General features: G+C 41.6%; 1 protein-coding gene across 2 annotated transcripts in view; it reads right to left on the bottom strand.

Moving 5' to 3' along the window:
* The window catches only part of ARIH1 (ariadne RBR E3 ubiquitin protein ligase 1), a 51,824-nt gene extending 31,444 nt beyond the window's left edge, over positions 1-20,380 (bottom strand). Inside the window, exons 1-2 of one of the 2 annotated variants that reach the window (XM_033167264.1) lie at positions 19,767-20,380; positions 1,661-1,728 (exon numbers count right to left, since the gene is read on the bottom strand). In XM_033167264.1, coding sequence (XP_033023155.1) covers positions 1,661-1,728; positions 19,767-20,150 — 452 coding nt within the window. In that variant the 5' untranslated portion in view covers positions 20,151-20,380. The remainder of the gene's footprint in view (positions 1-1,660; positions 1,729-19,766) is intronic. The other variant, XM_033167265.1, reaches the window with a different exon arrangement.
* Between the last annotated feature and the right edge of the window lie 3,771 nt (positions 20,381-24,151).

The raw sequence follows: 24,151 nt of genomic DNA, 5'->3' as shown, positions 1-24,151 counted from the left end.
GCATGGGGGGGAAAGCTTAATGAATCCATTTACAACTTTTTGACTTTACTAGCAATTTTTCTGAAGTGTAAGACACAATTACTCAACCTCATTTCCCTACTCAGTTGTCTGCTGTTCCAAAGAAGAGAAAAATAGGCAGTTTACCATTCTCTTAACTAAGGTTCCCCTCTTAAACAAGCTGTCAAACCAAATGTTAATATGGAAGAAATATCAATTAGCCTTCTCTTTTACATCAATATTTTTAATAGTTGGATCCATCTATTTCTAAATAGATTTAAACCACATTTCTCATTTACAATCTTTTCTTGGTGATTTAAATTGCTCTATCTTGAAAGCAGCTGCAGCACAATGAAGAAGGCCACATTTTAACTTGGTTGAGGAATCAGCAAAGCACCAGATTCTTCAAATTTGCTACTATGAAGGGTAGATTGTCAATCTCAGACACTATGGTTGGGGATGAAAGTAGCTGCAGACTAGCAACTTCTGACAATCCACAGACTCCCAACCTCCATCACTTTCTACTCTTGTATCAGATTTCTCATGTTACTCTTTGAACTGGGACTTTAAAGATTTTTTTAGACAGTGTGTTGGACATTTTAAGTGCAACAACAACGAATGCTGAAAGTGCCCCATGCCAAGGCGTACCATTTCCCTGAGTCCAACTCTGAACTCCTCATGGGAGTTAGAGAAGGAACTCTCTTGATTTGAGAATATTTGGTTTCCTTGCAGTTGCTTAACCTCCAAATTTCCATGTTGGAACAGTTCAAATACAGTGGTACCTCTGGTTACGTACTCGTTCTGGAGGTCCGTTCTTAACCTGAAACTGTTCTTAACCTGAAGCGCCACTTTAGCTAATGGGGCCTCCCGCTGCCGCTGCCCCGCCAGAGCACGATTTCTGTTCTTATCCTGAAGCAAAGTTCTTAACATGAAGCGTTATTTCTGGGTTAGCGGAGTATGTAACCTGAAGTGTATGTAACCCGAGGTACCACTGTACAACTTGCAAAAAAGAAACAAGATCTGCATTTCCTGAAAATAGCATTTTATTATAGCAACACTCAAGCTACAAATTAAATGCAGCAAGACACAAGCCAGGTAGCTCTGCCCACATTATATGGTTGTTCAATATATGTCAACAGCAACGCAGCCTGACATTAATACAATGAGTATTGTCAGGTACAAGCAAGGACCAGTGCCAGCATAACTAAAATCACCCAGATTTGAAAACTCTCTCTCCGGTTACCACCCAGGACCATGTTTACACTTGCACTGAGGGTTATGAAACCCTAGGGAGAACACATTGTAAAAGAAGGGCATATTCAATATAAAAAGGCAGTACCCTGCATGTATCTCTTGGAAACAGGAGGCTTCTCCCTGACCCCACCCTTGTCCTCTCCACTCTACCACCACAACCTTAAAACACAGCATGTCTCACATTCAGCCATCTGACATAACATAGGCAACTGGTGACTGTCTCGATAGAATGAAGCACTTACATACTCAGGGTGCCTTGAACACCATTTTCTTCACTAAGAGAACTTGCTCTCACAAAAATCTGAAAATCATTGTGAATGCTGATGTGCAGCCAAGTATAGATAACTGAAATACTAAACCTACCAGGTTACCAGAACACTTTCCAGAAGGAGAAAAGCAGTTTGCTTACCTTTCCATCAGTTTTTCTTTATCCCAGTTGAAATGACTAAGGAGTATCCTGGTGATAGTGGCTGGATTCTAGAAAAAGGGGGGGAAATGTCATGATAGAAATTACTGAGCAGCAAAACAGAGGCATGCCCATAAATAACTGGAAGTTTAACATGCATAGGCATCAAAGCTCCAATACACATTTACATCCCCCTTCCTCCAAGGAGCTCTGGGCAGTACAGTCGACAAATATTTTGCACAGGGGTTAAATTCTGGCCCCTGCAGACATTGGCGGACATGATTTGACATGATGCTAAGCTTTGGAGGTGTTCAGTGTCTCAGAGTCGCAACACAAGTGCAGTGTCACAAATGGGTGAACCTCTGTTTATGGTAGTGGTGGGAAATTGTAGCCTTGCTAATATTGCTGGGCTACAACTCCCATCATGCCTGACTGCCTGGCCATGCTGGCTGGGGATGATGGGAGCCCAACAATAGGGAGGGGGTCACAGGTTAGCTACCCTGGCAAGTATAAACAGGTTTAGAAGCTACATTAAAATAAAACAGACACCTTGCTTTTTATTACAATGTGCTTATGTTTCCTGTTTTCCTAAAAGAAATCTTAAGTAATCAAGGGTTTTAGAAAAACAAAGCTCTTAAAGATGAAGACAACTGCTGATCCTTCACTATCCCCAGACTTCTCTGCAGCTGAATTTCCTCCACCATATTTTGCTAGCTACACCTACCTGCGTCCTAAAAACACAACTGTTCAAAACTCAGGTGTATAATCTAATCGCCAAATGGCACCTTAAACCTAGGCTACAGTCTCCACAATGGAATGTCTAGGTGCCATCCCTGCCCTCCCAGTGGAATTTGTTGTTGTTAGAAACATCATAATTTCTACACTGCTTTATATTTTAAAGAACAAATCTCAAAGCAGTTTAGAACACATTAAAACAGGGGTAGGCAACCTAAGGCCCGTGGGCCAAATGTGGCCCAATCGCATTCTCAATCCAGCCCACGGACGGTCCAGGAACTAGCGTGTTTTTACATGAGTAGAATGTGTCCTTTTATTTAAAATGCACCTCTGGGTTATTTGTGGGGCATAGGAAATTGTTCATTTTTATTTATTTATTTTCAAAATATAGTCCAGCCCACCACAGCTGAAAAAGGTTGCTTACCCTTGCATTAAAACATCAAATAAAACAACCCAGAATAAAAAAAATCAAGCTTCAAAGAAAATATTTCAGATCCTTCTCTAAGTGACATTTTGCTTTCCCCAGTTGCCAATCTGGCATCCAAAGATCTCCATGTCGTCACAATTGGACCCACGCTAGTTGCAAAATGAGCCTGGTGCCTGGCTAATTTCTAACACTGCAACTTACACTCAGCAACAGGAATCTGTTAAGTGAGAGGACTTCATAAAGCCAGGAAGACTTACAAACAGGAAGTTCCTGATATAAAGTTCTCTGGGAACTGTAGGTTGCCAGGCCCCAACACTACTGCTGCTAGAAGGTAAGGTTTGGGGAGGGAGAATGACACAGGGCAGGGAGGTTTTGAAATGGTATTTGTTTATTTATGAGCCTAGCTGAAATATAAATGGTATTTTGGCTCATGTCATAAAAGCTTATTTTATTTCCAAACCCTACTCCATCCCAGTTGCAAAGCTAAGCAACATCACTGTTTCTAGCACCCACGGACAGAAATTCAGAAATGGATCCAACAAGACATTACTTTACACAATGACCACTGTTCTAATTATCCAGCACTACTTCAGACTCATAGCACATACTACCTTAAGTACCCCAAATACTAAAGACCAGACATGTGGGATTTTTTAGTAAGCTGCTATCTGGGACAAGAGTTACACTACCAAATTCTGAGTGTTGCGATTCTGACAACAGTTTTTAAGATGACAATATCAAGTCATTCAATAGCTCACCAACCTATTTCTAAAGTTTCTAACCATTGCCAGAAGCCTACAGTGACAATTTGTTACTTCATAAGACTAGTGCTAATGAAATAAATGTGCAGGACTACAAATATAAAGCAAATCACAAAATCTGCCACTATATGTTACAGCCAGGGTGGGTGGGATAGGAAACTTGTGGCACACATGCACACACAGCCTGATATTATTGGACTCCAACTCACATCAGCCCCCAAAGCATAATCAATGATCAGGGACGAATTGATGGGAGTTGCAGGTTTCCCAACATAGTATTTAAATATCAAGTTGCTTTGATCACTTCATTTCTATTACACTATTATGCTACAGTTGTAAGAGATTATGGGTTTGCTACTCTAGAGGAAATTGTCGATCCTAGGACCGTGTAGAATTTGTATCCACATAAATAATCTACTAGAATGCAAATTTCACTGAAAAGCAACTTTGTTATGCTTGTTTATATAGAAACACCTTCAACATTCTCTTAGATCCAGAAACCACCTTTAATCCCAACACGCAACACAGAACCCACATTGGGAGGGAGATGCAAAAAAAACCCATCAGATTTTAGATTGAGATATAATCCATTTATGAGTCCCACAGCACCAGTTGAAGACCAATATCTAATTCATCTCCAATTGCAAGAAAGTCAAGAGTATGCCCACAGCACAAAACACATTTGAATTTGCAACGCAACTAGCATGAATTCTTTTTTAAAGCATCTAATGGGAGTTCCCACATCACCTTCATTCATACCCTACTCTTCAGCTACTAACGTAACAGTGGAATGAGAGATGGGGATATGTGTCCTGCCAGACAGTGTTGGGTTCCAACTCCCATCCGTCTCTGTCAGTATGGCCAATGCTCAGAGGGGAAGGCAGCTGTGGTCCTACAAAGTGCTGACTGCCCTGGGCTTGTAATAATAATAATAATAATAATAATAATAATAATAATAATAATAATAATGTATTATTTGTACCCCGCCCATCTGGCTGGGTTTCCCCAGCCACTCTGGGCGGCTTCCAACAAATATTAAAATACATTAAAATGTCACAAATTAAAAACTTCCCTAAACAGGGCTGCCTTCAGGTATTTTCTAAATGTCAGGTAGTTGTTTATTCCCTTGACCTCTGATGGGAGGGTGTTCTACAGGGCGGGCGCCACTACCAAGAAGGCCCTCTGCCTGGTTCCCTGTAGTTTTGCTTCTCGCAGTGAGGGAACCGACAGAAGGCCCTCGGCACTGGATCTCAGTGTCCGGGCTGAACGATGGGGGTGGAGACGCTCCTTAAGGTATACACGACCGAGGTCGTTTAGGGCTTTAAAGGTCAGCACCAACACTTTGAATTGTGCTCGGAAATGTACTGGGAGCAAATGTAGATCTCTCAGAACCGGTGTTATGTGGTTCCGGCGCCCACTCCCAGTCACCAGTCTAGCTGCCGCATTCAAAACTCGTTACAAAACTCTTGCCCACAGTATCTGGAGGGGGGAAATAACATTAGGTCCAAGCTCTGTAATTACCTAGCCGCACTAATGCAAGCAAGATTTTATCGGTTTTTGGTAGGAATTCTAAATGTTAATTAAAACGTACTTAAACATGAATTGTATTCATGGCTACATATCCTAGGGTTGTTCAATACAAGGGAAATGGAAGACACTTGGAAGGCAAGGAGAGAGCAAGAGAGAAAACAGACCCAAAAGGAAATAAAGGCTCTTCAGGTTCAATATTCTAATTTGATAAATCAGGAGATGGAGTGGAAAATAAAATTGATGAGGCGAAAAACCTTTGAATCTGCAAATAAGTGTGGTAAATTACTGGCGTGGCAATTAAAAAAGAGACAGAAACAAAATACAATCACCAATATAATAGTGGAAGATAAAAATACAGAGAACCCAATGGAGATCAGAAGATGTTTTCAGAAATTTTATAAACATTTGTATAAAGAAGATAATCAGCATAGAGATAAAATACAACAGTTTTTGGACAAAAATGGACTGCATAAACTACCAGAGGACAAGAGAACCGTACTAAACCACCCAATTACAAGACAAGAAGTTGAAGAAGCAATAGATCATTTGCAGTTGGGAAAGGCCCTGGGACCGGATGGACTTACAGCAAAATACTACAAAACTTTGAAGGACTGGATGATTCAACCAATGATGGAAGCATGCAATGATATTTTAAGGGGAAATAGGGCACCCAAGTCATGGAAAGAGGCATATATAACTCTGATACCAAAACCTGAGCTCAAATGAAAAATTATCGACCAATCTCCTTATTAAATGTGGATTACAAAATATTTGCAAATATATTGGCCACAAGATTGAAAAAGAGTGTTGAATATATCCACAATGATCAAGCAGGTTTTTTACCTGGAAGACACATGAATAGTAACATTAGAAATTTAGTGGATATATTAGAAAGGTTGGAAAAGAAAATTTGATGTTTATCGATGCAGAGAAGGCCTTTGATAATGTTTCGTGGAGCTTTATGAAGGAAAATTTTGGCAAGATGGAAGTTGGAGAAAATTTTATGAATGGTTTAAATGCAATTTATTTTGAGCAAAGAGCTAAGATTATAGAAAATAATGTGGTGACAGAGGAAATTAGAATTGAAAAAGGAACCAGACAAGGGTGCCCGCTATCCCCGCTTTTATTTTACGGTCCTGGAGGCCCTGCTGAATACGATAAGATGAAGAGATTAAAGGAATAAGGGTGGGAGAGAAGGAATACAAACTTGCCGATGATTTAGTGTTGACCTTACAAGACCCTGAACACAGTGCAGTAAAAGCACTGGAGATAATACAAGAGTTTGGGCAAGTAGCAGGCTTCAAATTGAATAAAGCTAAAACCAAAGTTTTGGTGAAAAATCTGACATTGGAAGAAAGAAATAGATAACCAACTACTACCGAGCTGAGCTTTGTTAAGAAGGTTAAATACCTGGGCATTAACATGACTGTAAAGAATTTAAATTTATACAGAGACAATTATGAACAAATATGGAATGAGATCAAAAAGAGATTTAGAAATTTGGACAAATTTGAAGTTATCTATATCAGACCGAATTTCAGTGGTAAAAATGAATGCATTGCTGAAAATGTTATTTTTATTTCAATCATTACCAATCATTGATAAGATGGACAGTTTTAAAAGGTGGCAAAAGGATCTGTCGAACTTTATCTGGCAGGGGAAGAAACCAAGAATTAAATATAAGATTTTAACTGATTCAAAGGAAAGAGGTGGATTCTCACTGCCAGATTTAAGGATTTATTACAAGGCAGACGTCTTTTGTTGGTTGAAAGATTGGTTTATGTTAGAAAATACAGATGTGTTAATTTGGAAGGACATGACAATGTATTTGAATGGCATGCATATCTTTGGTATGATAAGATTAAGGCCCACAAAGGTTTTAAAACGCATATAATTAGGAAATCTCTGTTTAAAGTAATGGATGAAGTATAAAGATTTGCTAGAAAAGAAAACGCCCAGATGGTTGTCACCATTAGAAGTGAAAGCCCACAAAAGAGCAAATATGGATAGGCATTGGCCAAAATACAGTGAAGGAGAAAGTTTAAAATTGAAATCATATGAACAATTGAAAGGATATGTTACGGACTGGTTGCAATATTATCAGATTAATGAGTTATTTAAGTTTGATTTAAAAAAATGGTTCTGTCAGAAAAATCTAAGTTGGAGATGGAATTGTTAGAGCCAAGGACTAAAAATCTATCCAGAATGTATAATTTATTGCTCGAGTGGCATACTAAAGATGAAATGGTGAAATCAACAATGATGGATTGGGCAAAGGATGTAGGGCACAACATCATGTTGGAGGATTGGGAAAAATTGTGGAAAACTGGCATAAAATTTTCAGCATGTAACTTGCTTTAGAGAGAATATTATGAAGATGATGTATAGGTGGTACTTGACACCTGTTAAATTGGCAAAAATTTATCATGGACAAAGTAATAAGTGCTGGAAAAGCAAACAAACAGAAGGAACTTTCTTCCATATGTGGTGGTTGTGCCTGAAGGTAAAAGACTTCTGGGAAAAGGTTTATAATGAAATGAAAAAAGTGTTGAAAAACACTTTCAAAAAGAAACCAGAAGCCTTTTTACTGGGCATCATAGGCCAGGAAATTCCAAAGTGTGATAGATCTTTATTTATGTATGCCACAACAGCAGCAAGAATTTTAATAGCTAAAAACTGGAAGACAAAAGAAATACCAACTATCCGGGAAACTTCGTGACCAGAGGAACGACGCGGTGGAAGAAATTAGATATAATTTGGAAGAAAAGTTAGACTGTAGATTTAGAGTTTGGTAAAGTGTTTAGGAATTGTGAGAGAATGAGTTGTTAAGATATTGGATATGATTAATGATTGGGTATTTTTTATAATAAAATAAGATTTTTTAAGATGTAAAGAAATCACTAAAGATGACTGACCAGGAATGCACTTAGGAGGGGGAGACGAAAGGAAGTGAATAATGTAAAGGATAGAAGTTAATGATAGTAGTAAGTTTTTTGTTTTTATTGTAGATTTGTTTTTTGTATGGTTGTATTATTTTGTGTTTGTTTTTGTTGATTGTTAGTTTTATAAAATTTAATAAATATTTTTTTTAAAAAAAAGGAGAGAGCAAGAGAGAAACTGACTATAGATATTCAGCAGTATTAATCTGCCTATGGGATAAGACTAGCAAAATTCAGTATAATTTGGGGAAGGAGCCTCCTCGCATCCCAAGCACTGGATAGGCACAGTGGTAGTTCAATGTGGAAAGACTTCAGGAGTGCTGAACTCTTGGCTCTCCCTTTGGAAGTCATAGTTCAAATGTAAAAAAAGCACCGCCCAGTCAATTCATCCATTTGTTTTTAACGCATACAGACACAGTTCCTAGCTAAATTTAAAAATAATTTCTACCTAATTAGACACATGCTTGAATCACAAAATTTCAGATGGCATTAGCTCTCCTACAGGCCAAGGCTTAAGATAGGGGCTCCACTTCTGTACCTGTACCACTTCTACTGGCTTCATTACATGCATAGCCAACAAGTGTCTCCTACCCTTTCCTCTGAAATTCTCAGAAACTATTCAACTGCACAAAAAAGTCACCTGAAAGTGCAGGGTATCAAGGAGCAAATGATGAAACTTAAAATGGAAGCTAGTTTTGGTACTTAGAAGCCCGGACTCATCATTTCTCACATTACTGTTCCACTTTCCTCCAGGAAGCTCAGGGTGGCATACATCAATGGGCTTGTCACATTTTATGCACTGGCTGCCCCAATGTCACCCAGTGAGTTTTGTGGCTTGTGGGTATTCAAACTAGAGCTCCTTGAATCTAAGCTCAAAACACTAACCAGTTTTTCACACTAGCTCTCAATGAAGGGAAAGACACTACCACCAAAAAACTAATGAAAAGGAAAAGGTAGCTTTTTCATTCAGCTCCAGTGAAAAGCTCTACACTAGAAATTTGAGACAATGGGTTTACAATCTCCTACACTTGGTTTTATTGTATAATGATGTACAACCCAGCATATTACTGCAAAATTACTTTACCTGTATCCACTTCAGGAACTGACAGCGCAAAGTGGGAAGCCCTAGAAATATTATTGCTTCAGAAAACAGCAGCCCAGTTAATAAATTTCCACCTTTAAAGGAGAGTGGGATGATGAAATATTGCTTTTAAGGAAAGTGCTACATTTCGTTGCATGCTGACCTGACATGGTGTACAGTACGTGTCCACATATATAATTCCCTATTTTTACATTTAGAATAAATGTGAGCAGTGAATGGAAAAACGTCACACCTTTGCATATATTTTAGTGACAAGCTTTACATCTGTGTCATTTCATACAAAACAGAGTATACTGGCATATTAAAATTTACCCAAGTGAAAGCCATCATGTAGGAAGGGGTTCTTAAGATATATGGCGAAGGAAAATGTGAATGAAAAGGAAACAATTTGAAAAAGTAGGAAAGAGAAATCAAGGATATTAATGTCTTATTTTGGCATCTGCCAGTATATTTTGAAGGAGACAGCAGAAACACTGTGATGACCAGTTATTTGAGTTTCATCCTAAAATTTCAGATATTTTTCAAAAACTAAGCTTCTAAACAGTTAGATGTCCTTAAGGGAAGGGCTGTAGTCCAATGGTAGATAACATGTTTTGCATGCAGAGGTTCCCAGGTTCAATCTCTGGCATACTGAAAACTGAGAAAGACTAGTGTTAGTACAGGCAATAGTAACTACATTGTGGACCAGGAGTCTGACTTGTATCAGGTGACTTTCCTATGTTAAATATTCAATATGGAACAATCCACAGCAAAACGATATGCATTTGATTAAACAGTACTGTTAAAAGGATTAATTAATATGCTATTCTGGGAAAAACTAGCTTTTACCAGGGCTTTTTTATTTAAAAAAATAGCTTTTCTTATCCTAGTAAAGGCCATGTCAAGTCTCTTGGGAATTTTCTGCAAATGTCAAATTTACATAGTACCCATGTGTAAGTGCACCTACACTTACTGGGGAGGTGTAACACATCCTCACAGAAATTATGATTTGACAGATGTTAAATGCCCATACAATACAACTGAATAATTTACAGCACTGTAATCAAGATTTTATAGGAATAGACTAATATCAAGTGGTCACTAAGTGCAACATGCCACCCTTTTAAAAGGGAGTCTTCTCAATTGGGTTTATGTTATACAATTTTCACTGCAGAAGGTGTACTGAATTTCTGCAAAAAAAAAAATCTAGAGGAAAGTCAGAATAAATACCACAGGTATTCTCAAAACACAGCAATATGATCTGTTGGTCCCCAATAGTTATTCAGGTTATGCACATTTAAAAAAATATTTGCAGCCTATAAAAAAACCCCACATAACTCAAGCCAGCTTATTCTAAACCCTTGGAGAGCAACATGTTACATAACACCCCCTTTCTACTTAGGTCTGGGCTAGTGTGATTACATGTGTGCTCTGTTGCCCGAAGACTGCTAGTGGCAAAATAAACAGCTGTCCTATTCCAGTAGGTAACCCTCCTGAAGTTAAAAATATATCAAGGATCTGCAAGTCACTTAAGCATTGAAAGTGACAGCTTCAAGTAATGGTCTTCATTTCTGGAATGGTTGCCACAATTAGCACAGAGCTGAAATATCAGCAATATTTCAAACAAATCTATTTTACAGCCACAGAGGCTCAGAAACATTTCAGAATACTCCAAGTATGAAATTACTTTGCCAGGTTTCAAACAGAGACTATAAAAGCCTCACATTTTTTCAGTACCAATGGTTTCAGTGTGCATCATTTTAAATGACAGACAGCCTAGGCCTTTTTTTGTACATCGGTGACAATATATGAAGTTGTGCAAACAAAATTAATGCTAGATGCAATTACAGAGCTGGAGATTGCTCCGCTATTATATTATAATCCTTCCCTTTCTCTGAAGAGCTCAGAGCAGAATACACCCCCCTCTCTTTATCCTCAAAGCCACCCTGTGAGGTGGATTCAGCTGAGACCAGCTCAAGGCTCCTCAGGAGGCTTTGTGGCCAAGCAGGAATTTAAGGCAGGGTGTCTCCAAGAAATCTAGCTACTACATTACCCGAGCACAGTCCACCAAATCCAGAATCAAAAGGCTTGTTTTTCCTACCACTGTCACAAGTGGTAGCTATTCATCTGCTTTCAAAAAACAGAAGTAAAAAAGTCAAATTCTGGTTGGCCAATGAGGGCCTGCAGCGCTGCCATTTCCACAACTGCCTCCATTAGCCAGTGGCAAAAAGAACATAATCCTTTCTATTTATTGTTAATATTAAAGAGTTGCTTTTCTGTTAAAAGCACTCAAAGCACTGCTGCAATAAAATAAACAAAAGCACGAAAACAGAGTGTCAAAGCTGGAAATATGCTTGCTTACAATTCAATGGCAACTGATCCCAAAACATCCCTGGGCATCTTGTTTGTGCTATATTATTATCATCACTACTGGGGTCCTTTCTATCATTCAACCTGAATTTATTTATTAAAATTTTGTGCTATTGTTTCTTACCTTAGAAACAAAAAGCATTACACCTGATCATGATCCTTCAATAAGACACAGTTTCAGATATATGAACACTTGCCAATCAACCCTCATTCTTCAAACTCATGTCCTTTCATGTTGGTTTAAGGCAATGCCCAACTTTTAAACCAATTCAATTTTCCTCCAATTCTGCTTCCATCAACAACCACTAAACAGTGTGGCCACATCCAACAAGCTTCATCTTCCAGTATGACACACCCATAAGTATTTTGGACCACTTCCTGAAGTCCAAATAAAGTGGGAGTCCAAGGAACAATGAATTTTGAGCTCAATTTCAGTCCAATCCATTTTCAAGAGCTTATCAAAGATAAGAATTAGAACTAAAATAATTTATAACGCATATCTAATTTGTGCTATCCCCCAGCTTGTACAGAAAAGGATATGGATTCAGAATTTTATAGACCTGTAGGGGAAGGGACTTCCCACAACTGCTGGGTAGACACAAAGAACACCTCTATGTGTAGTTCTGCTCCTCGGAATTGGAATCAAGTCATTTCCCATCAGATGTCAATCAACAAGATTAGCGGATGTCATCAATAGCACCACAGGCACACAGAAAGGTGAAAACAGGTTGAAGCAGGAAAAATAAGGGCTGTTGACAACAGGAATAGTAAAACAGTAAATTTGGCACTGATCATTTGTATTTTTCTCTTGTTTGGTCTTGAGGTGAGAAGTGGGATGATAAAACTTTAGGCTTTTCTTTCATATCATGGGTGCATATACGGCTTTTTGTTTGGTGCTAGTTCATTCTTGGCACTTTTCAGCCTTTGTTGATCTTAAGGTGAACAAAATAAAATAAAAAATTCCTTCCAGTAGCACCTTCGAGACCAACTAAGTTTGTTCTTGGTATGAGCTTTCGTGTGCATGCACACTTCTTCAGATACGAACAGTATTCCTCAAAGTATGCATATGAATCACATGGTGGTTTAAGGAACAAGACTAGTAAGCTTCCTGTGAAGGAAGCTGGATGAATTTGCTGCAGCTGAACTCTCTAGTTTTAAAAGATGTTTTTAAAAAGACTTACAGAGAAGCTCTTTAAATACCGGTATGTTGAGAACCACCTGAGAGAATGTTACCAATTAAGGAAAGATTACACTATTTGAAGATTTTTAACTGGGGGAAAAGGTGAATAATGAGACACAACAGAGTTGTATGAAATTATGGATGGTGCAGGAAAAGTTCATAGATAGGTTTTCCTCCCTCTCTCATAACACTAGAACCTGAGGCATTCCATCCAATGAAGCTAAATGTTGGAAGATTCAGGACACACAAAAAGAAAATATTCATTCACACACAGCATAAACTATGAAATTTGTCCCCTCAAAAAGCAGTGATGGCCACCAATTTGGACAGGCTTTAAAAGAGTAGACAAATTCAAGGAGGATGGGGCTATCAGGGACTCCTAACCATGTGGCTATATGCTCTACCTTCACTGTTGGGAGGCAGTATGCTCCTAAATACCAGTTGCTGGGCATTTTAAGTGGGACCAGCACTGTTGCACCCCTCAAGTCCTGCTTTCAGTCTTGTGAACCACCCTGAGATCTCCAGGTACAGGGCGATGTATAAATTGAAACAAACAAACAACAACAACAACATAAAAAACATCAGGTTGTCAAATGTAAGAACAAATTGCTGGACGTGACAGTTTTTTTGCTTGATCCAGCAGTACATGGGCTAAGTGCATGCTGGGGGTCACATCAATGAATGTTCCTCCATATCAAATAAAAATTCCTTCCACATAGAAAATTGGGTGTCAGGGCCTTCTCTGATATAGCGTGCTATGTGTAGGGTCACAAGAACATCATTTTGCACTCCGATGTGGTACATCCAGATAGGCTAACTACTGGTAAAGCTGTATGTGAGAACCAGGCCTCAAATTTATCTTTTTTCCTGAGCTAATTCCAATTTTACCTCCATGCTGACTTTTCTTGGGTCTTAAGAATCATATTTATCACATGATGTAATAACAGTTCCAAAGCATGCTAGTGTGCCATAACCCAGAGGTTTTCAATCTTTTTGGGTCGACAACTCCCTTGACCAATTACATTCTTTCTGAAGCACCCCTGTGGGGATCAGGAGCCCAGTTATGTCACCCCTTGCCTGCAGAGCCGGAAGCCCCTCACACTCCCTTAAGGAGTGTTCCCTCAGCCTCCTCTCCTCTCTCCTTGGGAGTCCTCTGGGTAGCCACTGTTGCCAGCCCTGGTCTCGGCGCTGCCCCCCCCCCCGCCTCAAAGAGAGGTGCCTCCTCACTCTGCTCCACAGGGACCTGGAAAGTACACCCTGGCCAGCCCCAGAAGCACCATTCGCCTGGGGAGCTAGAAGCACCATTCGCCTGCATCAAACAGTTGCACAAACCTTTGGGAGGCAGAGATGTGAGAGGGCATCAGAGGAGGGAAGGCGAGCGAGAATGACAGAGGCCAGCGTTGTCTACGGCACCCGTGACCACCATTCAAGGCACCCCAGGGTGCCATGGCACACTGGTTGAAAAGCACGGACATAACCCATTGGTTCCAGATACAATATGATAATTATGATAGCTAAACACATGGATTCTGTTACTTCAAATTTGTGGCACAAGCCCACTGGACAAGAATGGAGTCCAAAGTGAGAGAAGAGGGTGAAGGAAATTTGGGGGAGGAGAGAAAGGAGAAAGCAAACAAGCAGCAGGGTTGTTAAAGAGGCCACGGGTAGCCGTGTGTTCCTAGTAGCTGACCTCAGGACAAAGGGAACAAAGTATTCGTCAAGCCAGAGGCCACAAATACAGTTTCCTAGCAAGTAAGGAGGTAGAGAACACAACAGAATCTGGACTCGGTTTGCAGGGCTGCCCATAAAAGGGAGAAAACAAGGAGATGCTGACAAAGCAGCAGCTCCAGAACTGTTCTTGGACCAAGTATGGGTGTTTGTCAATCCTCTTCCCTCCCTTTTGCAGTAAGCTAGAGCATGTGTCCAACAGGTATCTGTGTGAGTTCTCACTAATGCAAACACGTATCTATGTGCAAAAACCCCTATCCTACTACACATATTGAGGCAAAACACTCAAAAGTTTAAGTAGTATTCTCTTCTTCTATGCAAAGTCCCATATGGAAAAAGTGAAGAAAAACTATCCAATGAGAATGAACAGAAAAGCAGTATTAGCTGCTTTATAGGGAAGTACTGCAAGCAAGTTGCAAACCTGACGGTCAACATAACCATTTTATACAACATCACTAGTCCAAAAGTAAAAGAAAAATAGATCAAATCTTTCTATGAGAAGAGCTTGTGTGCATTTCTTATCACTAGACAAGAAGCTATTCAGAAGCCTACTTGCATTCATTCATTTGAGTTGTCTCTAAAAAAAAAATATTTCTTCATGGTCATGGGGATATGCTTAGTTACTTTAGACTGCAGCAGCTTGTGGTTCCATCTCTCGTGTATCAAAAATATATCTGATTATTGTCAGAATCAAAATGTGTTAATTTTATTATTTCATAATGTACCAAGTAGCATTTTTTGTGGTAACTGGTAATTCATTTAATGCATATAATGTTCAACTTCCCCTCTCTTCTCTAACCCTCTGCTCAAAGCCTAAGGGAAATAATGTTTAATGGCTTCAATTTTCAAGGAATGTTAGGTCTGTGCACTTAACCTTTAAAATACGAGCAATCAACAATTAGGAAAAGATTAGTTTTCACTTGCGTAAGAACAAATACCAACACATGCATTTACTTCTGTCTGACACTAGCTTGGTATTCTGTATTCTGGTATTTTTTCCAAAAACAAAAATATCTTGTGTTAAGTGGACTCAAGCACCTCAGATTCAGAAACACAAGTAGTAACACAATAATGTTCTGATAATTTCCAAAGCCCATTTCAGGACTTTTCAATAAATAACTCACAAAGTTGCCTGAATAAGAATTCAGCAAAGTAACTAATGACAACTTAGCATTCAGCATGCTTGCAAAAGTAATATGTAAACATGAACATGTGATGTTATATAAGTTAGTTGAACTGCTCCCTCCTGCTCACTATAGACTTTTGATGCAGATTTTGAGACTGACTCAGCAAGTAACCCCACCTCATTCCATCATTACAGGGTGGTAAGTCATTCCTGTGTCTGTCATGCACACAAAACCAACAACCCAGAAGGCATTAATTCTAAAGTTTCTGTTTGCTGGGTAATATATTGAAGACAACTTCAATGTATCACAAGGTAGAAGCAGTTAAGCAAGTAAAAAGCATGAGCTAGCTCAGCCTCACAAAAACTGAAGACCTGAGGAGCAAGAGCTGGGAAGCCGATCATATAACCCAACAGCAGCAGGCTGGGACTGGAGATCCAGTTGACCAAGCACATTTGCTCCCTGAATAAAACTCCAATCTTATGTTTGACCTTGAAGTGTCAGACACAAAGATACCAATACACACTTCTTACATATCTCACACTACAGATTAAGGAGAGATAAGCTTGAGTTCAGGGTCTACTTGGAACAGAATTGAAGCAGAATGCAATCCATCCACACCCACTGTTACTCACTCTGCAATAACAACCACCCAACCCTTGCAATTTGAAATCAGACTGCAGCCATTTTTCATCTTGCCTAAAAAAAAAACTCACGAAAGGACTAAACCTTAAGGGTGAAGGTTCCCAAAAAGCAAGAGTTTCACTACTAATGTGAAGTAGCCAACATGACTTCGAATGACAAAAGTACACAAATAGTGCTACAAGTTACTTCACAAGTATTTTCCTACTTGCTGTGAAGTCAGAATCTATTGCAGCCCTCCATGTTAAGCAAAACTTGGTTGTATTTAAAGTGCAAACTGTGAGGCTGCAAACAGTCAGGGTGGGTAAGAAGAACAGATAATGACACAGCAGCTGCAATCTACAGGGCAAAGTACACTACCTCTCACATTCTTCTCACCACATCAGTGAAGGCCCTTAAAAAAAGTTTGGGTTGAGTTTGCTTTCAGTCTAACTAAAAACACTGCCTCTATAGATTTAGGGCTGGTAGCTGAATGTTCTACGCCCAATATAAGACTGACATGCTGGTCTTCTGTTGGGAATAGGAGAGCAATCTCTGGCCACAATGACCCCCTCTAGGACCCCAAATAGGATCATGGTTACCCCTTCTCAGTGCTTTTTTTCTTTAAAAAAATGTTTAGGGGTACTCTCATTTTCCTACTCATATTGAAGTACTACCCCTCAATGAGGTCAAACTTACATTCACAAAATGTTTAGGGGTATGCGTACCCCTGTGTCCTCCCCAGAAAAAAGCACTGCCCCTTCTCTTTAGTCATGTTTAGGGCCAAATTACTGTGATATCTAAATGTAGAAGAATGGCAGTAAGAGCCTCTCTGGATCATCTGAATGCATTTTCCAATCCTAGCTTCTCTCCGGTCTTATCAGTTAAAATAAATGTTAGAATGCTGCCCCCCTCTCCTACTGCTTCCTTCACCCACCAAGACAGATGTACCAGTACTACATCTCTTTTCCCCTCAAAGGACAGGAGGGAGATTTTGATTTGGCAAAGTATTTGCTAGAAAATGGTGACAACACACACATGCAGTAAAACAAAGGTCCCACCTGCACTATACATTTAAGGTACTCTTTAAGGTATATCATTTTAAAGAGTAATGGGTTCACACAAAGAATGCTGGGGACTGTCATTTGTTAAAGTGCTGAGAAGCTGTTGGGAGACCAACATTCGCCTCACAGAGCTACCTGGGAAGAGGGATTGACTCTTGTGAGAACTGAAGCTTTGTGAGGGGAATACTGGGGAATAACAACTCTCAGTACTCCTAACAAAATACAGTTCCCAGGATTCTTAGGGGAAGTAATGACTGTCTAAAGTGATACTGCTTTAAATGTATGGTACAAATGGAGCCAAAATCAGTCAGGGCACCATGCAACTTATCTTCCATGCTATATCCAAGTTCGGCAACCATGTGAACACCATGCAAAGTGAGGACGCCTGCACTTTTATCATCAAAGTAACTTCCTCTCCTATTTGATCCAAACAAAGAAGCTGCTGAAGGAAGAAGTTTTCAAAGAGTTTTATGTAAGCCACTGATTGCCTACCCCTTGCTATGGCAACTGTGAGACAAGGAAGGGCAATTATTCCTACCAACCAGAAGTAACATGGTTGCCAAACAAGAAAAGCAACTTGAACCAAACTAAATTAGAACCAAAACTTCCATAGCTTAATACCTTCCTTAGTACGTAAGAAAGTGTGCTCCTGTATCATGTTAATTTCCTGAATAAGTCAAATGATATTTTGCAGGAATCAATAATGACTTTTCAAAAAGATCAGTATGTGTAGGGGAGCACATGTTTTATTCTAGTATATTATCTAAAGGCAAATTATTAAATATGGTTGTAAGTTCATGATGGTGAAGATGCTGACAGAATACTGCCTGCCTACCTTAATAGTTATTGTCTGTGTAAGGGGGGGGCACACATTTCCAATCCCTAGGCAATTGTATGTCATCTTGAGGACTGAAAGGCACAGGGAAAATACCCAGATAAAAGCATTAACAACTAGACACCTGAGATTTTCCTAGTCCTACCAGAAGAACCAGCAATCTTCAAGACATCAACACATAAAGATGCTGGATATGAATGATCGGTTAGAACTAAAAAAGATTTAACAACCATCTACCTTCATGACCAATATCAGGAATATTTTTTTTTCCACAAAAATCAATACACAATTTATTTTGCACAAAGTGGAATTTTAACACACACAACCCTAAAATATTAAAGTGGCCTCTCCCTTTCCCCAAACTCATATTTTACTGTAGCCAAAAAGCATTATGTCAGACAGATGAGACCCATTGGCAGTTGGAAGGCTCATCCCCCTTCTAGCAGACCTGGCAACTATTCAGCACAAACCCACTGAAATTAATGTACTGAAGGTAGTTGTGTCCATCAATTTCAATGTAACTACTTGAAGTATGATTAACCCTAGCTCTGAGAAAGTTCTAGTATCTGTGGAACCTGCAAAAAGTGTGTCTAAACATGTGGGTGCAGACTAAAGAATATCTGAAACTATACAGCTCACAAGGCCACAACAGTACCTAAAAACTCCAGACCCACACCACTCCACACGCACATTCTTGAGCCCTCCCCTGTTGCTTTTATTTTGCAATACTGAAAAGCTGCACAGCACAATCCAGAAGGCGCACTCCACAACTGCAAAGGATTGTTGGGGCTCAATTCTTGGGCCTGGGTCCAATCCCTAAGTTCACAGTCCAAAAGCCTTTAAAAAGATGGTTAAGGATCATAGGGGCTCAACCTTCTGGACAATGGTTTCCTAGCTGACTACAGGCTACAGTTCTTTAAAAGGTCTAAGATAACTGTGTTAACATCGATTATTTCTGATGATAATGGGGGGGCATATACACATTTAAGATCCACAGAGAATTGTCACAGGCTATGCATACACATGCATTTCATGGCTATTAGTCATTCTCCACTGGTTACAAGTAAGAGTGTGTGTATATATCCACTTCTCTTTCTTCCAACTGGGAACAATGCTTTATGCATCTGGGAACTCCAGCTCATATAAGCGTAGGCTATTTTGTTTGTTGGTTTAAACTTCCACAAAGCCGCTGTTTCTAACGCGGCAAGGCCCATTCGGCTGCCCCTCCGGATGCCACGCCGGGTTCACTGAAAACCCTGAGCGAACACACACTAACAGAGCCGGCAACACCCGCTTGAGCACATACACCCTTCCTTCCACCCATCGCAACAAGACAACGGCACCCCGAGCCATTGCTACTCATTCATCCTGCTCCCCCCCTTCTGCCAAGAGGCAGAAATAAGAGCTTAGAGAGGGAGGAAGGGGGAGAGAAAGCGAGGGCCTCCCAAGCAGCTCGCTGGCTGGGCGAAGCGCTTGTGCGAAGGCGTGGCTGGAGCAGGCCGCGGCCGATCCTCCTGGCCCTCCACGGCCCGCATTCCTGCACGAGCAGCGCCCACCCCTTCCCTCCCCCCACCCCGAGCTTTCTCCAGCCGCGGCTGCTCCTCTCCTCCTCCTCCTCCTCCACAGCCGCCGCCGCCGCCGCCGCCACCCGCCGCGTGCAAGCCAAGCCGGCCCCCTCGAGCTGGCCGGGCCGGGCCGGGCTCCGCGCGCGCACCTGGATGACCTCGTTGACCTCTCGGATGCACTCCACCATGTGCTGCAGGATCTGCTCGGCCGTCAGGACCTCGTAGCGGTAATCCTCCTCCTGCTCGTGGCCCAGCCCTCCGCCGGGGCCCGGCCCGCCCAGGCCGCTGCTGCCCAGGCCTCCGCCGCTCCCGCCGCCGGGGCCCAGGCCTCCCGTCTCGCCGCACAGCAGCCCGTCGCGCTCGCCGCCCACGCCCAGCCCGGGCTCCACCAGCTCCACCTCGCCCAGGTCCAGGTTGTCATCGTCGGGCTCGTCGTCGTCGTCGGGCTCGTCCTCATCCTCCTCGGCGCCGCTGTCCTCGCTGCACTCCTCGTCCTCGTCGAACTCGTAGTTGTAGCCTTCGTCCGAGTCCATGTTGGCTGAGGCGGCGGCGGCAGCGGCGGCGGCGGCGGGGAGAGACGGCGCGGAGCGGGGCCGGCCCCAGCGGGCCGCCGGGGGGACGGACGGACTCGAAGGCTCCGGCCTGGCCGCCTCCCTTCGGCGGACCGATAACAAACACCCGCCGCTGTTGCCTCTGCCCGCTGCTGCTGCTGCTGCTGCTTCTCCTCACAGGCGCCGCTGAGCCAACAAAGGGACGCGTCCGGCCCGCTCCGTCACCTCGACGCACGCACGCACACGCACGCAGCCAGCGGCGGGGCGCAACCCCGCGTCGCGTGACGTCGCCGGCGTCGCGGGCCGGGCCAGAAAGAGCTGGGTGGGGAAGAGCGGCGACAAGCCCCGCCCCTCTTTTTTTTTTCTTTTTTAAGGCCGGCGCGCTGACGCTTTTCTGAGGAGAGAAGAGGCTGGTGGCCTGTGGTGTCGGCCATATTGAGTGTGGCCACGCGCGTGAACAATAAAAGGGAGTCTCCAGTGCGGCGGCCATTTTCTGAGCGAGAGAGGTTTCCTGCCTCTCTTTGCTCCCCTTCAGAAAGGGAGTGGTTGGACGCCTCCATCTTGGGTGTGGCAAAAGGGGTTTGGGGGCAACAAGCGCGCGGTTTGTGGCAAGAGTTGGCTAGATAATAATAACAACTAATTTCTCATACCCCGCGCATCTGACTAGGTTGCCCCAGCTTATTTGGGCGGCTTCCAACAAAATACGGCATCAAACAGCGCAAGCTTCCCTAAACAGGGCTGCCTTCAGACATCTGCGAAAAATTATATAGTAGTTTTAACTCTTGGGCATCTGCAGGATGGTCACAGTACAAGGTGTGGCCACCGAAAAACGCCTTCTGCCTGGTTCCCTGTAATTCATTCTGGAAAGTGTATGCCATAGTATCTCCTCAGCATCTTGTTGATTTGTGTTAGATGCCACATGTGAATTGCTCCCCATAAAACACCTGACATCCATTTCAGTAAAATAAAACCCCACCGACAATAAACATATCTTGGATGTGAGAGCGATTGACAATAAACATATATGTTTATCAACAATAAACATATATTGTATGTATTGTTCCAAAATAACATTCACAGGCAGGCTGCTATGAGCAGCTGCATCTTCTATGGATTTCTCTAAATCAGTGATGGCCAAACTGCCCTCCAGCTGCTTTGGGACTACAGCTCTCATCATCCCTGACCACTGGCTTAGCAAACTTAAAACCATGGAGAGACCTGGTCTGAACAAAGACATTGGATTCTTATCTCATTATACAGTACATGAGAAAGCTATCTTTAGCAATCACACCCCTTGCTTTTTCCTGCAATTAACTCGTTAACAGTCATCAACAGGTTTTCCACACCTATCAGCCAATCACCCATTCCCATCACCCCTCCCCACTCTCTCACTATATATAAGGGTCTGGTGACTTCTGTTTCAGTGTATCTGAAGAAGTGTGCATGCACAGGAAAGCTCATACCAAGAACAAACTTAGTTGGTCTCTAAGGTGCTACTGTAAGGATTTATTTTTTATTTTTTATTTTTATTTTGACTGGTCCTGTTAGCTAGGGATGATGGGAGCTGTAGTCCCAAAACAGCTGAAGGGCCAAGTTTGGCCATCACTGGTCTAAATCTACAGAAGTGGGCAACCGCCATAACGTCTTATAGCAAATTCTATAATGTATGTAACTATTTACTGTGTGGAGAAGCCCTTTCACATCAGGTTTTATTTGTATGCCGCTTTTCCATAATCGTAATGTCATTAAGTACCAATAAAAATCTATACTCTTCGAGTAGAGCAATTCAAAAAAAATGTCCTGATTAAATAACTAAATCAAAACCGAAGAGAAAATGATACCAAACACAAACATTGAAGAATAGCATACAAAGCATCACCCCATTCCAAGCAATGCCTTTGTTTCCAACGGTTACCGGTAGATTTTGAGACTCATCTTTTCCAACATATATGTGAAGTTAGGCTTTTTGGAATGAGATCCAGTGGCATTTACTTCTCAGTAGACATGCACACCGATTATTTTTATATTGCTCATTCAGCACAGTCATCTGAGCAGTTTACAACACTGTATAAAAGCACAATCAAGCCACATCACAAATGCATACTTCAAGTACATTAATACATAAAAATAAAACTCAAATCAGCAGAAAAGCAAGTCAATGTCCTTGTAAAAACTAGCACAGAAACAACACAAAATGAGCAGAGAACCAGCCTTAATCCAGCATAGGAGAATAGTGCCAAGTTCTAGATCCAGGAAACTTTATAAATAAAAATGGTCTTTCTCTGGTGCTAAAAAAAGTCTACAGCATAGGAAACCAGGCAAGCCTGTTGGGAGACAGGGTATTCTATCACTATTTTTTAAACAAACAACTTAAAATTTTTTGAAAGACTGCAATGGAGCAAAACATTCATAGTCATCAGTTTGTCTGACTAAGTTCATGTGATTGCGCTTCCCAACAAACACACACTTTGAAGGCCAATTGCTAACTGCTATTAAATGACTATTGCTTTTTAAAAATTAACAAAACAAGCCGTCCACTGTAGATAAATACAGGGCAAGAAGTATGACTCAAGAAGACAGAACAAGGAAAAGCGGTAAGCATATGCTGTGTGGACTGTGAGGGAATGCACCTTGTGGCTTGACAGCAATTGATGTCTTTAAAAAGCAATACTAACACACAGGTCCACTGAGAAACCAGTGACCTGGAAACATCTGACCTGGGAAGTGCTGTTTTCTCTAATCCTCGCTTTTGGAGGACTGGTTTTTGCTACTCGTTATTAATGCAAAGTACTCAGCACATGCTCAGAGTAACTATCTTCTTGGTGACAGCATCACCCATGAGAGTTCAGCCTCAGACAGCTTCCTTTAAGCTGGGATTTTGGGAATGTGGGGGAGCAGCGCTTTTGTTCCCGAAGCTGCAAAAGCAGTTTGATGCTGTGCCAGAGACCCAACAGCCTGAGTGTGTGTTCGGCAGGAATTTAATATGCAACACACTTGGACATTCCAAGATGGCGACAGACTGTCTAGGATGCTGGAGAAGTTCGGAGAGCTGGACTTTGATCTCTCTGGCCCCCACATAAAGTGGGAGGCACTCAATCCTGTTCTGTGGGGAGGACTCTCCAGAACGGAAGGAGAAGGGAGCTGACTAGTGACGTCATCCCAAACATCACTGCAACCAGCAGGTGGCACTGCTGAGGTCAAATCAGTGGAAAGTTTGTCCTGTGAGAAGTTTGGACTGGGTCCAAATGTCAGGAACATTTGCAGCATTTCCAACAGGCGACATGAAGCAAGGCCAGAGATGCAGAGCTTCAGCGCAGAGATGGTGACCAGCTGTTCCAGTGTTGAGGTGCAGGAATCTTTTGTGTAAGATTCTGAGGCGAAGGCACGCCTTTGTGGAAGATGGAACTGGTTCACCACGTGTACACCTACACCACAGAAGGAACTGCTCCACCAGTTGGGTGGAAACTCCTTGGAGGTGCATAGCACCAGGAATGTGGAACTGAAAAGCTTTAATGTTGTGATTAAAGCTCTCTATATTGGACAAACAGGCCAAACCCTACGCCAAAGGATAAATGGACATAAATCTGATATCAGGAATCACAAGACAGAGAAACCAGTAGGAGAACACTTCAATCTCCCAGGACATTCTATAAAAGATCTCAAAGTAGCTGTCTTAATACAAATAAATTTCAGAAATAGACTGATAAATTTCAGAAATAGACTGGAAAGAGAAGTGGCTGAATTGCAACTAATCACCAAACTTAAAACCATGGAGAAACCTGGTCTGAACAAAGACATTGGATTCTTATCTCATTATAAATAACAAAGCTATCTTTAGCCATCTCACCCCTTGCCTTTCCCTGCAAGACTAATTGCAGCCGTTAAGAGTCGTCAACAGGTTTTCCACACCTATCAGCTGATCACCCATTCCCACCCCCTTCTGAGTAATACCCCTCCCCACTCCCTCACTATATTTAAGGATC

This window comes from Lacerta agilis, chromosome 13 (genome assembly GCF_009819535.1).
Source record: "Lacerta agilis isolate rLacAgi1 chromosome 13, rLacAgi1.pri, whole genome shotgun sequence".
NCBI classification, from domain to species: Eukaryota; Metazoa; Chordata; class Lepidosauria; order Squamata; family Lacertidae; genus Lacerta; species Lacerta agilis.
Note: the sequence above shows the minus strand (reverse complement) of the source record. Positions and strands in the feature narration are given on the sequence as shown.